Source organism: Catharus ustulatus, chromosome 6, assembly GCF_009819885.2.
Source record: "Catharus ustulatus isolate bCatUst1 chromosome 6, bCatUst1.pri.v2, whole genome shotgun sequence".
In the NCBI taxonomy this organism is placed as follows: domain Eukaryota; kingdom Metazoa; phylum Chordata; class Aves; order Passeriformes; family Turdidae; genus Catharus; species Catharus ustulatus.
Window position 1 is genome coordinate 10,439,454 of NC_046226.1, and position 15,242 is coordinate 10,454,695.

At 48.5% G+C, this 15,242-nt stretch overlaps 1 protein-coding gene across 3 annotated transcripts; it reads left to right on the forward strand.

Annotated features, from left to right (window-relative positions):
- The first annotated feature begins 70 nt into the window (after positions 1 to 70).
- CKB (creatine kinase B) lies at positions 71 to 9,644 on the forward strand. Of its 3 annotated transcripts, none has more exons than XM_033061871.1 (8): positions 107 to 209; positions 1,060 to 1,272; positions 2,389 to 2,543; positions 3,454 to 3,586; positions 4,500 to 4,671; positions 6,132 to 6,255; positions 6,917 to 7,106; positions 7,686 to 9,644. In XM_033061871.1, the coding sequence occupies exons 2-8, from the start codon at positions 1,080 to 1,082 to the stop codon at positions 7,862 to 7,864; spliced, it is 1,146 nt and encodes a 381-aa protein (XP_032917762.1). In that variant the 5' UTR covers positions 107 to 209; positions 1,060 to 1,079; the 3' UTR covers positions 7,865 to 9,644. The 3 variants fall into 3 exon arrangements, with proteins under 3 accessions (XP_032917764.1, XP_032917762.1, XP_032917763.1); XM_033061872.2 differs by lacking the exon at positions 1,060 to 1,272 and adding an exon at positions 1,722 to 1,909 and having other exon boundaries at positions 121 to 209; XM_033061873.2 differs by lacking the exon at positions 1,060 to 1,272 and having other exon boundaries at positions 71 to 209.
- Positions 9,645 to 15,242: the final 5,598 nt, after the last annotated feature.

The window sequence follows — 15,242 nt, forward strand, 5'->3', positions numbered from 1 at the left end:
AGCGCGGGCCCGGCCGGCGGCGCAACACCCGCCCCGCCCGCGGCCGCGCGGCCCAATGGAATGAATGGGCTATAAATAACTGCCAATGGGGCGCCGGCTTGCGCTCTATATAAAAGACGCGCGGCGGGGCCGCTGGAGCTTCACTCGGAGTGGGGCAGTACAGTGCGCGGAGCTGCGCGGAGATTCTTGCTGTAGCTGCGAAGCCCGCGGTAAGTCCCGGGGCAGCCGAACCGTTCAGCCTTAAAGGATTTTAATTTTTTCATTTTTGCTTTTCCCTTTTTTTTTTTGCTTTTTTTTTTCTTCCCCACCCCCGCTGTGCGGGGTGGAGCCGGTCTGGCTGAGGAGGGGCGCGCGGCGCAGGGGCGCAGCCGGGGCGGGGGGCGCGGGGAGCGGCGCAGGTGCTCGCCGGGCTGGTTGGGCTCTAAGACCAGATTAACCCGGTATTTAGCAGGGTAGTTACATAGTTCGCCCCGTCTAGGTCCCCTGAGGCAGCCGTCTATTGTGTAAGGGCTCGTTGGATGCTGCCCTCCCCTCCCCGGTCGGGGAGCAGCCGGGGGTCCGCGGACGCGGAGGGCGCCGTCGCTCCTCGGGATCCCCTCGCCCTTGAGCGGCGAGAGGAGGCGCGGCCGCGCACCGAGGGTGCAGCGGTGCCGCCCCGCTCACCTGCCGGCCGGCCCGGGGTCCCGGCGGGGCCGAGCACCCCCCGGCTCTCGGCGGCCCGGCCGCTCCCCGTGCCCCGAGCCGCGCGGGGTCTGCCCGCTGCCGCACCGGCCGCTCCGCGCGACCTTGGGCGCGTCCCCTCAGCCCGGGCGGCGCCCCGGCAGGCGGAGAGCCGCTGCCCCTGCGGCCGGGATGGTGGGGACGGGGCAAGGCTGGTGGAGGCGAAGAACTTTTTTCTTTCCTCCTTCTTGGCGCTTGTGAGAGGTGGTGTAGCAGCAAAGGTGTGAAAGGCGCGGGTGGAACGTGAGCCAAGGTGACCTTTTGGGTGCCTGGCGTTCCCCCGGGCGGTCTGGAGCCTGCCAAACCCCCAGTGATAGGCTTCCCATCTTTTTCCCCTAGTGACTGCGGTAGGGTCAGCCATGCCCTTCTCAAACAGCCACAACCTCCTGAAGATGAAGTACAAGCCTGAGGAGGAGTACCCTGACCTGAAAGCTCACAACAATCACATGGCTAAGGTGCTGACCCCGGACCTGTACAAGAAATTGAGGGATAAACAGACTCCCAGTGGATTTACCCTGGATGATTGCATCCAGACTGGGGTTGACAACCCAGGTAATGGAGTCGTTAGGTCTGCATAATGATCTGTTCTCCCTCCTGACTGGAAGTGCTTCTTGACAATGGTACCCAAACTTCTCAAGCTATTGAGGGTCAGATCTTCTAAGTATTGAGAGACTGCTCTAAAAGCATGGCTCTGTTAGGAGGCCATGTTTCCATCAAGCTATGTTCCATGCTGTGATCTGACATATCAATTCCCAGACACTTCAATTATGTAACTGCTCTGCTAAATACTTTCAATCTGAAGAGAAAAAAAGTCAAACCAAATGCATTCTAATTATAACTCATCTGGGGATGGCAGGGGGGGAGAAAAAAAGTCAATTTACCTGGCTGTTTTGGTCTAGTCATATTCCAGACTGGTTACGTGATGTTCTCTAGCACTTCTATGAAAAAGGGGGAGCAGATGTGTTTGCATGTTAACATTACAGTATTTATTTTTACTCTAGCATTATCAAAATGGCCCAACTAAATAATCAGAGACTGCCTCCTGATGAGGAGTACCCGGACCTGAGCGCCCACAACAACCACATGGCCAAAGTTCTAACCCTGGATTTATACACGAAACTGAGAGACAGAGTCACGCCCAGTGGCTTCACCCTGGATGATGTCATTCAGACTGGGGTTGATAATCCTGGTAAAATGCATTGAGAATATTCCGTGTGAACCAGCTGAAGTAACTGGTGCTTTTGAATATGGTGACTTAAAACTAATCTTGTGGAGGTGGTATTTATGAGCAGACTACAGAAATGTAGCTGTGTAGCAGAAGGAGCAAAAAGCAAAGCATGCTTGCTTGCAGCAAAGCATGATTGTTTAGACAAAGTTCTATGCAGTGATCTAAATTAGCTAGTGAAATTAGATGTGCTGTGCAAATTTGTCCTAAACCAAGCTTTACAAATGAGCATGGTTTAATGACAACAGCTATGGGTTTCCATAGCACTGCATTTGACTAACTGGATGAAGTGTAAAACATAGGGTCTCTCCAAATGTTTCTATGTAAGAATGAATTTCTAAGTGACTAGACTTGCCACTAAAGAACTTGCCTGGTTAGTGCTGCACTGGAGTACAGCCAAATGTTGCCCAAACTTAGCTCTTCTGACTTTATTACCACTCCAGGCCATCCCTTCATAATGACAGTAGGATGTGTGGCTGGCGATGAAGAATCCTATGAAGTGTTCAAGGAGCTCTTTGATCCAGTTATTGAAGACAGGCATGGTGGCTACAAACCAAGTGATCAGCACAAGACCGACCTGAATGCTGATAACCTGCAGGTATAAAGTTTTGATCAATTACAGATTATTGGTCTGAGGACTGTAAAGTTGCTGGCAGCTGCCTGAACTGATTGCTCAGGCTCTGTCCCCTGACTTCCACCGAGCATGGACACTTGGGCTGTGGGTCTGGTGCAGTCAGCCTGAAGAACTCGCTGCTGTGGAATGTCAGTGGCTGGGTACAGCTGTGCAGCAGGAGCTTTTCTCAGGTGCTGCTGCAGCGTGGGTTGTGCCAAACACCTTCAGTGTGCATTTCTACGAGCTGTGGGCTCTAACAGTCACACTAAACAGCACTATCCTGGGAGTCAAGGACTATCATAAAATTTAAACACTTTCCTCTGTCTGATCTTGGATCTTAATTACTAGCTGATGTGTCATGCTAGCGAATAAATATTTTTATAGGAGTAAGGGTTCTTAGTCATTTTATGGATTTTAAATGTTACTGTAAACTAAACTCCAGGAGTGTCTAACTCCCATGTTGATTGGCTAGCCATAAATCATGTTGAAAATAAGAGACTTGTGAGAACAGCAATGAATAATTCTCATTTGCAAGAGTAAACACCTACCTAAAGAAGGTTTTGCCTCATGTTGAAATCTCTAGGTTGCAAGTCTGTAAAGGGTAACAGAAAGCCAGACCACAGTCTGAAATGGACATGGAACTGATGTTCTGGTGATAACCCTGTCTTCTAGGACTACTTAGTAGCTGTAGTCTTGGCCTCAAAGCAGGAGTTGTGTTGCACAGATAGTTGATGTAATGCTGAAGGAAATAGCCCTGAAGTGAGGTACTGGCTTACAGGCTAGGTAGTCAATACCTCAGGTGTAAAGTGCATTCTTAAGTGCATGGGGGCTCCATGTGTTTAGGGGAGCTATGTTGGTAACAGGGTTGTACTTGCTGGTTTCCTTATCTTTGTAGGGAGGTGAAGACCTGGATCCCAATTACGTGCTAAGTTCCCGTGTCAGAACTGGCAGAAGCATCCGTGGGTTCTGCCTTCCCCCGCACTGCAGTCGAGGGGAGAGGCGGGCTATCGAGAAGCTCTCTGTTGAAGGTAAAGTGAGAACTGGGTGCATCAGGGACACAGTTCTGTCCTCTGCATAAGAGGTGTTCTTTGCAGTTTGAAAATGGAGGCATTTGGCAAAAGCTACCTCCCTGGAGACTTAGTCTGAATATGGAGCTTTCCCTGGAAAAGGCTCATTGCACTCGAGCTGCCTCAGCATTGCAGCTTGTAGCTGAGAGCAAGAGCACATGACAGAGGGAAGTTGGACTGCATTAAGTTGACCTCTGCTGATCTCAAAAGCTTCTGTCTGTGTTTGTGGGGAAAGAGGTTGGTTCATCAGGGCTCAAACCTGAAATGTAACAGCTATGTAGCAACTAGAGGGCTTGAGTCATGGGGTGCAGTGTTCCTGGCTGCTTTTAATTGACTTTCATTAGTGTTCAGCTTGCTTAGAGATGTAGTCTTGTTACAAATCTGCAGCTGACTAGAATAACACCTGGTTTTTGGTGAACTTCTTCAGCTGATGGTTTTTTTGTTTTTGGGGGTTTTTTGGTTTTTTTTGGGTTTTTGTTCCTATTACTTCTCAGTGCTCAAGGTGCAGTTCTGGAGACTGAGAGTAGTTGTTTCAAAACCTCTCAAGGGCAAGGTAACAGTCCTTGACTAGAATAATGCTGCTTGTTACATTCATAACCTTGGTTCTCCTTGGAAGAAAAGCAATCTCCTTTTGTACAATTCAGCAGCACTAACGATTCTATACTGCATGGTAGGGAACAAAGGCTACTTGTATAAGCCTGGAAGGTGCAGACAAATCATCTGACACTACCACAAGGGTATTGACATTGCAGATTAAAGCAAGGGAGGAACCAGACCCAGTAGAGCAAACATTGCCATACTTTGTGTGGGGTCTCCAAAGTACTGGAAAGTCTAGCACCTTTAGTCCCATTCTAAAAGAGCCTTTCTCTTTCAGCTCTGGGTAGTCTGGATGGTGATCTCAAGGGGAAGTACTATGCTCTGAGGAACATGACTGATGCAGAGCAGCAGCAGCTGATTGATGACCACTTCTTGTTTGACAAGCCAGTTTCTCCTCTTCTGTTGGCATCTGGGATGGCAAGAGACTGGCCTGATGCCAGGGGTATCTGGTGAGTATGTCTGTGAGGAAGCAGTCATAGAAGTCAAAAAAGTCTTGCGGTTTTGGTGGTGACTTGTGCTGTTGGGCAGCATAGTAGCTTCTTACTTGGTATTGCTGTGTATGATGAGAAACTCCTATGGGAGAAGTTGTAGTTAAATTCAGACAAGTGTTCTTACACCGGTAAGGACCAGGTGACTTGGCTAGCCCAAAACTAGAGCCTGCATGGGTCAGTGAACCACCATGCAAAAACTGAATCAGCTTATGGAAGTGGATCACTTGTAAAGGAGCAGATGTGCCACTACAGTCAGCTCTTCCCACAAGAGTTGAGTGACTTGTGGTACAAACAAAACCACCATAGCATTGTCTTAGCTCAGAGTCAATCCTGGATGCATAGTTACTCCCTTATGGTCTCTTAACTTTTGCTTGCAAAAGCTCACTCATGCTGGACTAGTATGGCTTTATCTGTGCTGGTGATGAGATCTGCCCCCTGTCCCCAGAGGCTCGGTGACAGTTGACTGATGCAGAGGTGTGGAATAGAAGGATTCTGCTTCTTTTAAATGTAGGTCACCTACATAAAACTGCATCTCAGGAGCTTCTGCAGCATAATTAACTTGCTCCCTTGTAAGCTAAGGGCTAGGTTTTTATCAACAGGAATGCTCCAATCTTATTACTGCAGCTGTTTCAGTACAACTCGGAGGAAGCATGCTTTGTTTCTGTAGGTCACCTTTAAGATTGCATCATCTACCTGCAGATTGCCAGCATCAGATAGCGCTGTCATCTGAGCATGACTAATCTACAGACTTGAAGTGTAATGTCTTAGTGTTGTCTGCATAAATAACTTTCCTTGGGTACTAGCTAATTTTTGATCCTAATCAAGTTCAGAAATTACCAGCATGATAAACACTGATGATAGTACTTGCTGTCAGCTACAAGCTGGGACAGGAGGAGCCCATTGTTCAGAGGATTTGATATAGCATCTCTGAAGAACCTTGAACTGAAATTAATACTGAAAATAAGGTACAAAGTGCAGTTTGACAGAATGCGACAAAATACTGTAAAAGGCTTGAGACACATGGTGTCATTAGGAATATTATTGTACAGGATTCCCTCAAAGTCTACTGATCATCTTTTTGCAAATTGCTGAGCAGAAATAAATTAATTTTTAAACTGGAGCCACAAATGAGCTAGGGGTATGAGAAGTTTTAGGTTATGGTACTGTAAGACTATAAGGTAATGCCATGTTATTAGGCACTCTGTAAAGACAAATTCAAATTAGTCCTTGAAAAGAGCAGGGTAACAACTACCAGCTTAACTTGGGTCCTGTGTGGGCAAAAGAAGGAAAATCAGTCTTTCTGAAGCAGCTTTTTTGAAGTGAGCCTCTTGAACTAAAATCTGCAGTGATGAGCAGTTTGAGGCCATCTTCAACATGTGAGGTGGGAAGGACAGCAAACTGATTGCTTTGTCTCCTAGGCACAATGATAACAAGACTTTCCTTGTTTGGATCAATGAGGAGGATCACCTTAGAGTTATTTCCATGCAGAAAGGTGGCAACATGAAGGAAGTATTTAACCGCTTCTGTACTGGACTAACAAAGGTAAATCACTATTTGGGCTGTAGGTTCAAAAGGCACATGGTTCTCTGGTTAGATCTGAGGATAAATTCTTCAAGCCTCCTCTGGAGTCCTCCATGGTAGTGTTTCATAGCCTGGATCTCTGGGAGCACCCTTACAAGGTCCAGAGCTGTGAGGGCTCCAGAACAGGTGTTCTGGCAAAAACCTTGTGGCTGTGTAATCTAGAATGTTTGCTTGATGCGGTGACACCCTTATCCAAATGTCTCAACTGTATTTTAAAGAAATTCTCTAAAGCTTTGAGATACCTTGGTGGAGGAAGAGAAGGCTTGACTTAAGTTCTTAGGCTGGATGCTGTTCTCTACTTCTAGTCTTGACAGGAGCTTGAGCTTTACCAGCCCCTCTCTTGATCCTAAGAGATGTGCCAGCTTGTCATGTATTAAATACAGCTTCCTAACAGATAGTGATGTAAATGTAGCTTTTAAACTTAGCCTGTTTCACTGCTAGGAGCAAGATGAAGGCCTTAAAAGCCCCTTCCTTGTTGGTGGGAATTTTTTCCCTAGAGAGGGGGCTTATGTGGCTGAAGTAGCTGTTGCTGCGTGACTGAAGCTGCAAGTGAGTGCTAATAGATGTCCTACAATCTTAAGGCAAATAACAATCTCTAAACATTTGTTCTTTCTATTTATAGATAGAAAGTCTCTTCAAGGCCAAAAACTATGAGTTCATGTGGAATCCACACTTGGGCTACATCCTGACCTGCCCATCCAACCTTGGAACAGGGCTCCGTGCTGGTGTGCACATCAAGCTCCCACACCTTGGGAAACATGAGAAATTTGGAGAGGTCCTCAAGAGACTTCGGCTGCAGAAACGAGGCACAGGTGAGAGTTGGTAACACTGATGGGCTGAGCCAGTCTGCCCTAAGACACCAGCAAAAGCCTGGTTATGGCCAGAGCCGTCTCTTGGTTCACACTGTTGGTGCCTGTCACATCATTCAGGAGGTGCCTTGTAAAGCAAATGAAGAGAAAAAATTTTCAAATTGTATATTGGAGTAGTTGAGGATTCCACTGCTCTACCTTAGAATGTGCTGTGTCTGTCTAGTTAAAGTCCTCTGTCATTCTGAACACCGGGTAAGGTGGACTTGGTTTGGCAGCTGTTCCTGTTACAAGCAAGGGTGGGAATCCTGGTTTAACCTAGGGCTAGGAGATGGCTCCAGCGGGTACTTGTGACCTCAGGTTAGATTGCTCGTGGGTCAGAAGAACAAAGAGCTGGCTTTGTTGCATGTTCTGTGGTTCATGTTGGCAATCACAGGTGGCTTTGTCTTCCTCCATGTAGGAGGAGGTGCAAGTGGCAGTTTGTGGAGAATGGTCCTGCTGTGTCCCTACCTCAGGCTAGTGAGGGAAGAAAGGCAGACTCACCCCTAGCTGAGGTCAATGTTGTAACTGAATCTCTTGCTGCAGGTGGTGTGGACACAGCTGCTGTTGGAGGAGTGTTTGATGTCTCCAATGCTGATCGTCTTGGCTTCTCTGAGGTGGAGCTGGTGCAGATGGTGGTGGATGGAGTGAAGCTTCTCATTGAAATGGAGAAACGCCTTGAAAATGGCCAGTCCATTGATGACCTCATGCCAGCTCAGAAATAAAGCACTTTATTCTCATGCTTCCTAACTTATTGGATGAATAATAAAATGTCACTCCAATTCAAACCCTTGGGGTCAGAGCCCACTTAGTTACACTGTAGAGAAGTCTTCCATCCATCTGTGTTAGAGTTTATTTTTTTGATGGTTGAGATGTTGCTGAAAATGAAATAAACTATTGTTTGGCCTGAGGTGTCTTAGATATGTTAACTGAATGTCTTTGAGATTTAAGTGACTTGGTTTTCATAGTTAATGCTAGACAGTCTGGTTTTGTGTGCAGGCGTATCTTCCTTGGTGTGCTGCTGCAGACCAGCTGACTTGAAATGTTGTTAAAGCAGTTTCAAAAGTTGAACCTTTAAACTTGATTGTAGTTGCTGTAAATTTGAGATCTAGTGTTAAACATGAGTCACTGCAAACATGCCCTACCTCCAAGGCTTTGACTTGTGCATCTGCTCATGCCAACTGTACACTGTCATTATCCTGAGTACTGCAAGCCAGGCTGGCTCCTGTAAGGGAGGGGAGAGAGGCTGGCTACAGAGGGCTGCTGCTTTTTTCAGATGGGCCCTCGGGCATGCAGGGCAAAACTCTAAGATCAGACTACAGCCCGTGGTATTACTGACTCTGAGCTGCTTTGTGGGGAGAAGGGTGTCTTCAATCTAGCTAGTGTAAGCACCAGTTGCTCTTTTGAGGGTAAAGTGAAACCTAGATTAATTCAGCCCATGCTTCTTTCTAAGTCATTTTAGCTCAGCCAGGGCAGTGATGGGGTTTGGAAGCTGCCACTTAGAGGAAAATACAAACTAATTAGCTTTAGTCAGCTGACTCTTGTTGGTCCCTGCACCAATTGCCCTATGAACCTAAAACTGAGCAGTATAGTCAATTAAAACATGCAAAATATTTTTTTTTTCCAAATTAGGCCTGGCTTGCAAGCTCAGGTTGTTCTCTGGGTCTGACCTCAAGAGTGCATTAAGTAGGTCTGTTCTCCAGAATGGCTGTACATGCATACTTGGCTGGGTAGAAGCATCACATTATTAACAGAGGAGCAGCATTTTCCACAAGTGCTGCTACCTCAGAGCATCAGACCCTTGGAAAGAACAGCCTTTGCAGCTCATGCAGATGCACCTGCTCAACAGCTCTACCCACTGCAAAAACACAGCTTTGATGGAGGGAGCGTGATGAGAGGTTGATGCAGAGCTCCTTGGCGTGCAGCTTTATATAGGTTTGCATAGATGACTGAAGCTTTCTTTTGTAAAGGCTGTGGTCTTTCTAAGGCTGTGATTGCAGGCTGTCACTTAGCTGAAGAGATGATTCCAGCTGAGGTAAGCTAATTTAATTTTGGTGAGAAAAGGCTGAGTGAACATTTCAGATAAGATTTTTTTTCTTTTAATACAGCTTTGTATGTGTTTCAAAGTTAATTGGGTGGGGGAGAGGAGATAATCTGTAAGAGTTTTGTTCTGTACTGGGTGTTCCTGTGTTTGAGTTAATCAGCACAGGACTTTTCTGTGCGAAGCTTGTGAGAGCAGGGAAGAGAAAGTGGTGCAAGAGACAACCGGTTGGTTCTGTATATTTAGATTCCCCCATGCTGTGCTTCATGTCACTGTTCACAGACGCTTGGCAAATAGCTGGTTTTGCTTCTTGTAATCAGAGAGTGTTCATTTAGTGGTGCCTCTCCTCAACACAGCGTTGTTACTGCGCTCACAGCAATTACCTAATGGAAGGAGCTGCCTGAAAACTTGTCTATTTTTTTCTAGCTATATCAGCTGGACTAATAAAAACATTTCTCTCTCTATGCATCTTGTTTCTCCTATGTTCTTAACCCATCCGAGCTGTTACGTCTGTCTGCTTTCAGCGCCTCAGTCCCTGCAGTCTGAGACAGCTCCTGTAGCTGGCTAAACAATTGTGTTCAAAGCGGCAAGCCAGTCTTTAATGCCTTCATCCAACTAGAAAATACTTCTTTTTAATTGGTTTTCTTTCCCACCCACTACCTTTGCTGTGTTCCCTCGTGTTGCTGCCATGCGACCGCGCTTTTGTTTCAGCTTGTACAAAGCAATTGCAAATATTTCAGAGAAAGAATGTGTCCTGGCAAAAGCTGGGCACTGTGACCAACCCCAGGTGGGACCTGCTAAAAACCTCTGATTAAGAGAGGAATTAAAGCTCCTGCCCCCTCACCTTCAAAGCTTTGGTTTGGTCTTTGGCATTACTCACCCTTGTGCCCATCATGGATTGTATGGAGCAGCAGGGCACAGCTTGCTTGTGCCTTGAGCACCCCAAATGGTGCTGGCAGGCTGCCAGGGGAGCAGAGTGCTTGGCCTCAAACCCAGGGGAGGAGAGGAAGGTTATCAGGCAGTGCTGTGCTTTATCCAGGGAGCCTGCAGTTAACCATGTGCGTCCCGTAGCCTTTGGAAAGGAGCCCTGTGGCTCCTGCTCTCATCAGCCCACAGTGATGGCAGTGTCCTCACCAGGCCTGCAGTGGGGATTGCTGCTCTGTTGGTCCCAGCAGTGCTGGGGGAGGAGAGGGGCCGGGAGCCCTTGGGGCCATCTTTGGGCTTTCCTGTGACATTTCAGCTGAGCTTTTCTCCCCCAAAGACTGAGGAGGGAGGATGATTGCTGCCATCCTGCTGTGGTGAGGCAGCCCCTCGTGTTGTCCTGTTTTGCTGCCCCTGCTCCTACAGGCTGGCATGTTGTCCTTTGGGTGCTGTGAGACATGCACCACTTTTGTAATGTTTTAAAGAGAAATTTCTGTTTCTCATTATGTTTTCTTCCTAACTGTTTTGCTTCCCTCAGGGAGCAGCTGCCCAGCCCTGGCTGGTGTGGTGCCAAGCCTTGCCTCTGGACACGCGTGGCACGGGCAGCACGCTGCCTGCTGGTACCCCAGGGTCCTTGCTCAAGAAATGAAGCTGCTTGGGAAACCATTTGCCTCTCATGTTACACTCACAGCGCTCCTTATCCCACTTCCATGCTATCTGCTGGAAAATGATTCATGGTGTCTCACCCTCCTGTGGACTCAGCACCATGGCACCAGTCCTGGGCTCTGGCCCTGGCAGGGGAGGCTCCCAGCCCGCAGGGAAGTGGCCAAGCTCCCTGCACGCTCCTGTGTGCCTCCAGCCAGGTGAGGGGACAGGGTGGCTGCTTCCCAAGCAGCACCAGGGCGGCTCCTGCTTCCTGGGACCAGGTGGCAAAACCCTGTGCTTCCTCTCACAAAAACAAGGGAAGGAGCAAGGTGGTTTTACCTGCTGGATGCCTGGTGAGTGCTCTGCCTGGGGCACAGGAGGCTCCTGCTCCAGTCCTGCTCTCCACAGAGGGTTCTTGCTCAGCTCCAACCGCAGCCTAGGGCAGGGCAATGCTTTCTTCCAGCTTTCCATTTTGCTTGGCCTCCATTGCTAGGCCAAGGAAAAGGAAGGTGTTATTGCCTAATGTCTCCAGCACTCACCTGGGAGGGTTTAGGCCTGTCCTCAGATGAGCATTACCATATTTTTACGCAACACGGAATAACTTGAGCAGAAGGCTTTGAGTGATCTTTGTTCTTTTCTCCACCCACCCACCCACACACAAAAAATGTGGTAGTGTGGTAGGCAAGGCACTCTTCTGAGGATGGAGATGGCATCACAGGCTTTTCATCTCCTGTTTGCTTTGCTTTTCCCCTGGGGAAGCAACAGGCCAGCAGACTCCTTTGGCTGCTCCGCATTCCTCTGGCTAGTCTGCCTTCCATCCTCCTAAAAAAACATAGTTGCAAAGCTGGAAATAGCCTGGGTGACATTTTCTCCAGCTCTCCCCCAGTAGGGCAGGGCACTTCCCCACCATTATGGGTTTTGTTGGGCTTTATTTGTCTGCAGTGGAGCCCAGCCCAGCCATGGAGAGCACCCCACAGCACAAAATGAGAAGCTCATCACAACTGGGCCTCTTGCTTTGCTTGACTCTCTTCCCCAGGTCATAACATAGATTTATTTTCTTACACAGGAATCAGACAAGCTCCTGACCAGCTGCCATTCAAGTCCCACAGCCACCTGCCCTGGGCTCCCAGTCCCCCAGCACCTCACCAGCCACGAGCCAGAGGCAAGGGCTGCCCAAGGTGTCAGTATTGAACCACTGGGCTTCCCCACCTTTTGAAACATCATCTGGGTGATTTTTTTTGTCCAAATGCTGCACAGAGCCAGGCTGAGTGTGCCAGGTGAGAAGTAGTACCTGCTACACACACTGTGTGAGTCTAGTGATCAAATTGGCAGCATGGGCTCAGCCTGGGATTGACAATTAACAGGGAAATTCTGCAGTATCGGACAGGGTAAAAATAAACTCTCATGCATCCAAACCTATCAAAGATTTTTGTTTTTCTCCTTCAGCCTGTGAGTAAGACTCTGAGAAATCATTTATATATACATATGCACACACACATACATATATATATATATATATGAATTAAACTTTTAAAAGGGCAGAATGCCTCATGCTCAACACCCAGGAAAATGGGTAGAAAAATGTTAACGTTGGAGTTTTTAATGAATGTGAAAAGTTCAGCTAAAAATACAGAAGAATGGGCAACCCTGAGCTTTCTTCAATGCAATTTCAGAATAAAAGCAGAACTGAAGATTAATTTACCAAATACATGCAAGCTCCAGCTCTTTGCAAAGACCTCAGCTTTTCCCTGTGTTTGGTGCAGGTGGGTGTGAGGTTTGGCTGACAGCTGCAGTCTGGTTGCTTTTTCCACATCAATTATTGATGACCAGAGAATGAAACTGAGAATAACCTGGAAGACCTTAGAAGTGTCAGCTTATATATTTCCAGTGACTTATTGTGATGTTGTTGGATGGCAGCACACAAACACAGCAAAGCTTTCCTGGATTACATGGGAAAGAGTGAGACTGGAAACTCACTGAATTAACTCACCTGAAACTCCATGCCTGGTCCAGCAGAGTAGTGAGCACATACACCAAGGACAGGTTTGCTGGGGTGTAAAAAGTGTCTGCTTGCAGTTCAAATGCTGCTGCACATCCAAACTGCAGCAAAGCTGGAGGGTTCAGCTCTAGTGCCAACTCTGCCAGTGGGAGTGATGGAGGTTGGGCACTGTCTTTGGCACAGAGGTGACTTCTCCTGCTGTCGTGTCCCAGCTGGCAAGGGACAGGCTGGAGGCGATGAGATGCAAACGCGGTGGCTTTGGGGCACAGCTGGTGAAGCCATTTTGGGCAGGGAACCTGGTGTTTCACTGAGGCCTTGTGGTTGGCCCACAGAAACTGGACAGTCTCCCTGCAGGCTGTGGTGAAATCCCCTGAATCATCACTAATCCCTGGTGGAGCTGACAGCGTTCCCAGGCTGCCGGGCACAGGGTGCCTGCGATTCCTGGGAAGCCGGCACAGCCATCCCGTGGCTCTGGGGCCGACCCAGAGACTGTGATGGAGCCAGGAACTGAGAGTGTCCAGGTGGGCAATACAGGAGATGGCTCCAGTGGGAATGGACACATGGAACCGCCCTGCTCCATGAGCTGGTGGGCTGTGTTCAGCAGGGGACATGGAGAGCATTGTCTTGGATTGTTGCTGTAACAGCCTCCAAGCTGGAACTTGTCTGGGGAGAGATGGCTCCAGAAATACTTGTGGGAATATGCATGAGAAGAGGATTGTGATGGATGGCCCCAGAGTTTCAGCTCCTCTCCATGGGAGACCGACTTTTTTTGTTTCTTTGTGGTTTTTTTTTTGTTTTTTTTTTTTTTTGATAAGCCATTATTTTAAGGGAAAATGTCATTGACCATCTAGAGGATGCTCTTTCCCTCGTGGTTGGAATGGGTACCTACCTCCTTCCCTCTGACTGGTGGGGCCTCAGCAGTGACCCAAACCTTGCCTAAGGGGCAGGAAGGGCCATGAGAAATCGAACAGCTCAGCTGTTTCCTACTGCTGAGAGCTTCAGGAGAGGCTTGAGTGTTTCTTAGAGCTGTCCTGGAGAGCAAGGAGAGCTGAGCAATGTCAGGTGTGCAGAGGCTGCAGCATGCCCAGATGCCCCAGTGCTCAGCTTCTGTGCCCACCAGGTGCTTGGGCACCTCCCAAATCTGCCTGTGGCTCTCCAGAGGCTGATCCCCAGCAGTGGTGCTCACAGCATCCCACAGTGTCCGTGCTTCCCACCTCCCACCTCTTTTTGAAGCCCTATCCCAGCAGCAGGAGGTACGTGCTGGGGATGGGTGCACCTCCCACAGCCCCAAAGTCCTGGCCAGAGTCCCCAGACAGCAGTGGCTGTACAGACTGTTTCTCACTGCAAGCCACCTCCTGACTGCATTAAGTGGAAGAGAGCCAGGTAGATGATCATCAGCAGGGCTGTGTGAGAGGCACCTAATGCAGCACCTGCTGGAATCACACCTTGCACCTGAGCAGCACCACCCTGAGCTGCCCACTGCCCATTTACTGCTGTGCTTGCTCCAGCTCTTTCCCTGGGGTGCTGTGAAGAGGGGCAGGGCTCACCTGGGCACAAGGCTGACCAGCAAGCAGGGACTGGCCAGCCCAGAGCCCCAGGTTGTGTGTTTTCTGTTACTTGATGGTTTGGCCTTTTTTTTTTTCCCTGTGTTTTTTTGTTTTTCTTTTTTTTTTTTTTTTTTTTTTTTTTGCAGTGAGCCCTGTGCTTTGCAGAGACTTGTCAGCAGGACAGAGACCTTGCAGCTTAGCATGGGGGGAGCTGAAAGGGGATGCTGAGGACAACCTCAGCATGGGATAGAGACAATCCATCTCTGCCAGACCTGTCCCTTGCTGCAGCAGAGCAGCACCCCTGGACTGGGGCTGGATCCTGAGGGTGTCAGTAGGGAAAGGTCCCTGTGGCAGCACAGGGCTCTGCCCTGGCTCATGTGCCTCACTTCCTGACAGTAACCTAAATTTTGGACAGAACCAGCCCCCAGTCCCATTGGGAATCATCAGTCTGGCTGCAGCAGACACCCTGGAGCATCCATCCTCCCTCTCTGCTGCAGTCACAGATGATCAGCACTATTTTGTGCTGGTGTTCACTTGTGTCCTCACACAAGCAGCAGGATTGAATATTTTGGGGTGCAGCCCTCAGCTGCTCACCACTGCCACTAAGAGACCCTATCCCTCTTCTCTCCTGGGGGTACCAGGATGTTTCCAGGGATGGAGTACCCCTCCCTGCAGCCCCCTCCTGCTCCCTGGAAATGCTTTTGAGTTGACTCAGGTGGCCCTGATGCTTGGGCATGACACCCCAGAACATGTGTCTGGGAAAACCCTTGCATGTGGTATAAAATGCAGATTTAAAAGCTGATTGAAGCTGTATTTTTGTTTTTCCTCACAAGGAATAAAGGATTGTTCCTATAACAGTGTTTATGAGAAATTACACCAAGAGGTGGGTCAGCTGAAGAGGCAGATGGCCAGTGTATCTTTTCCAAATACTTTTATATAAATCAGTGTCA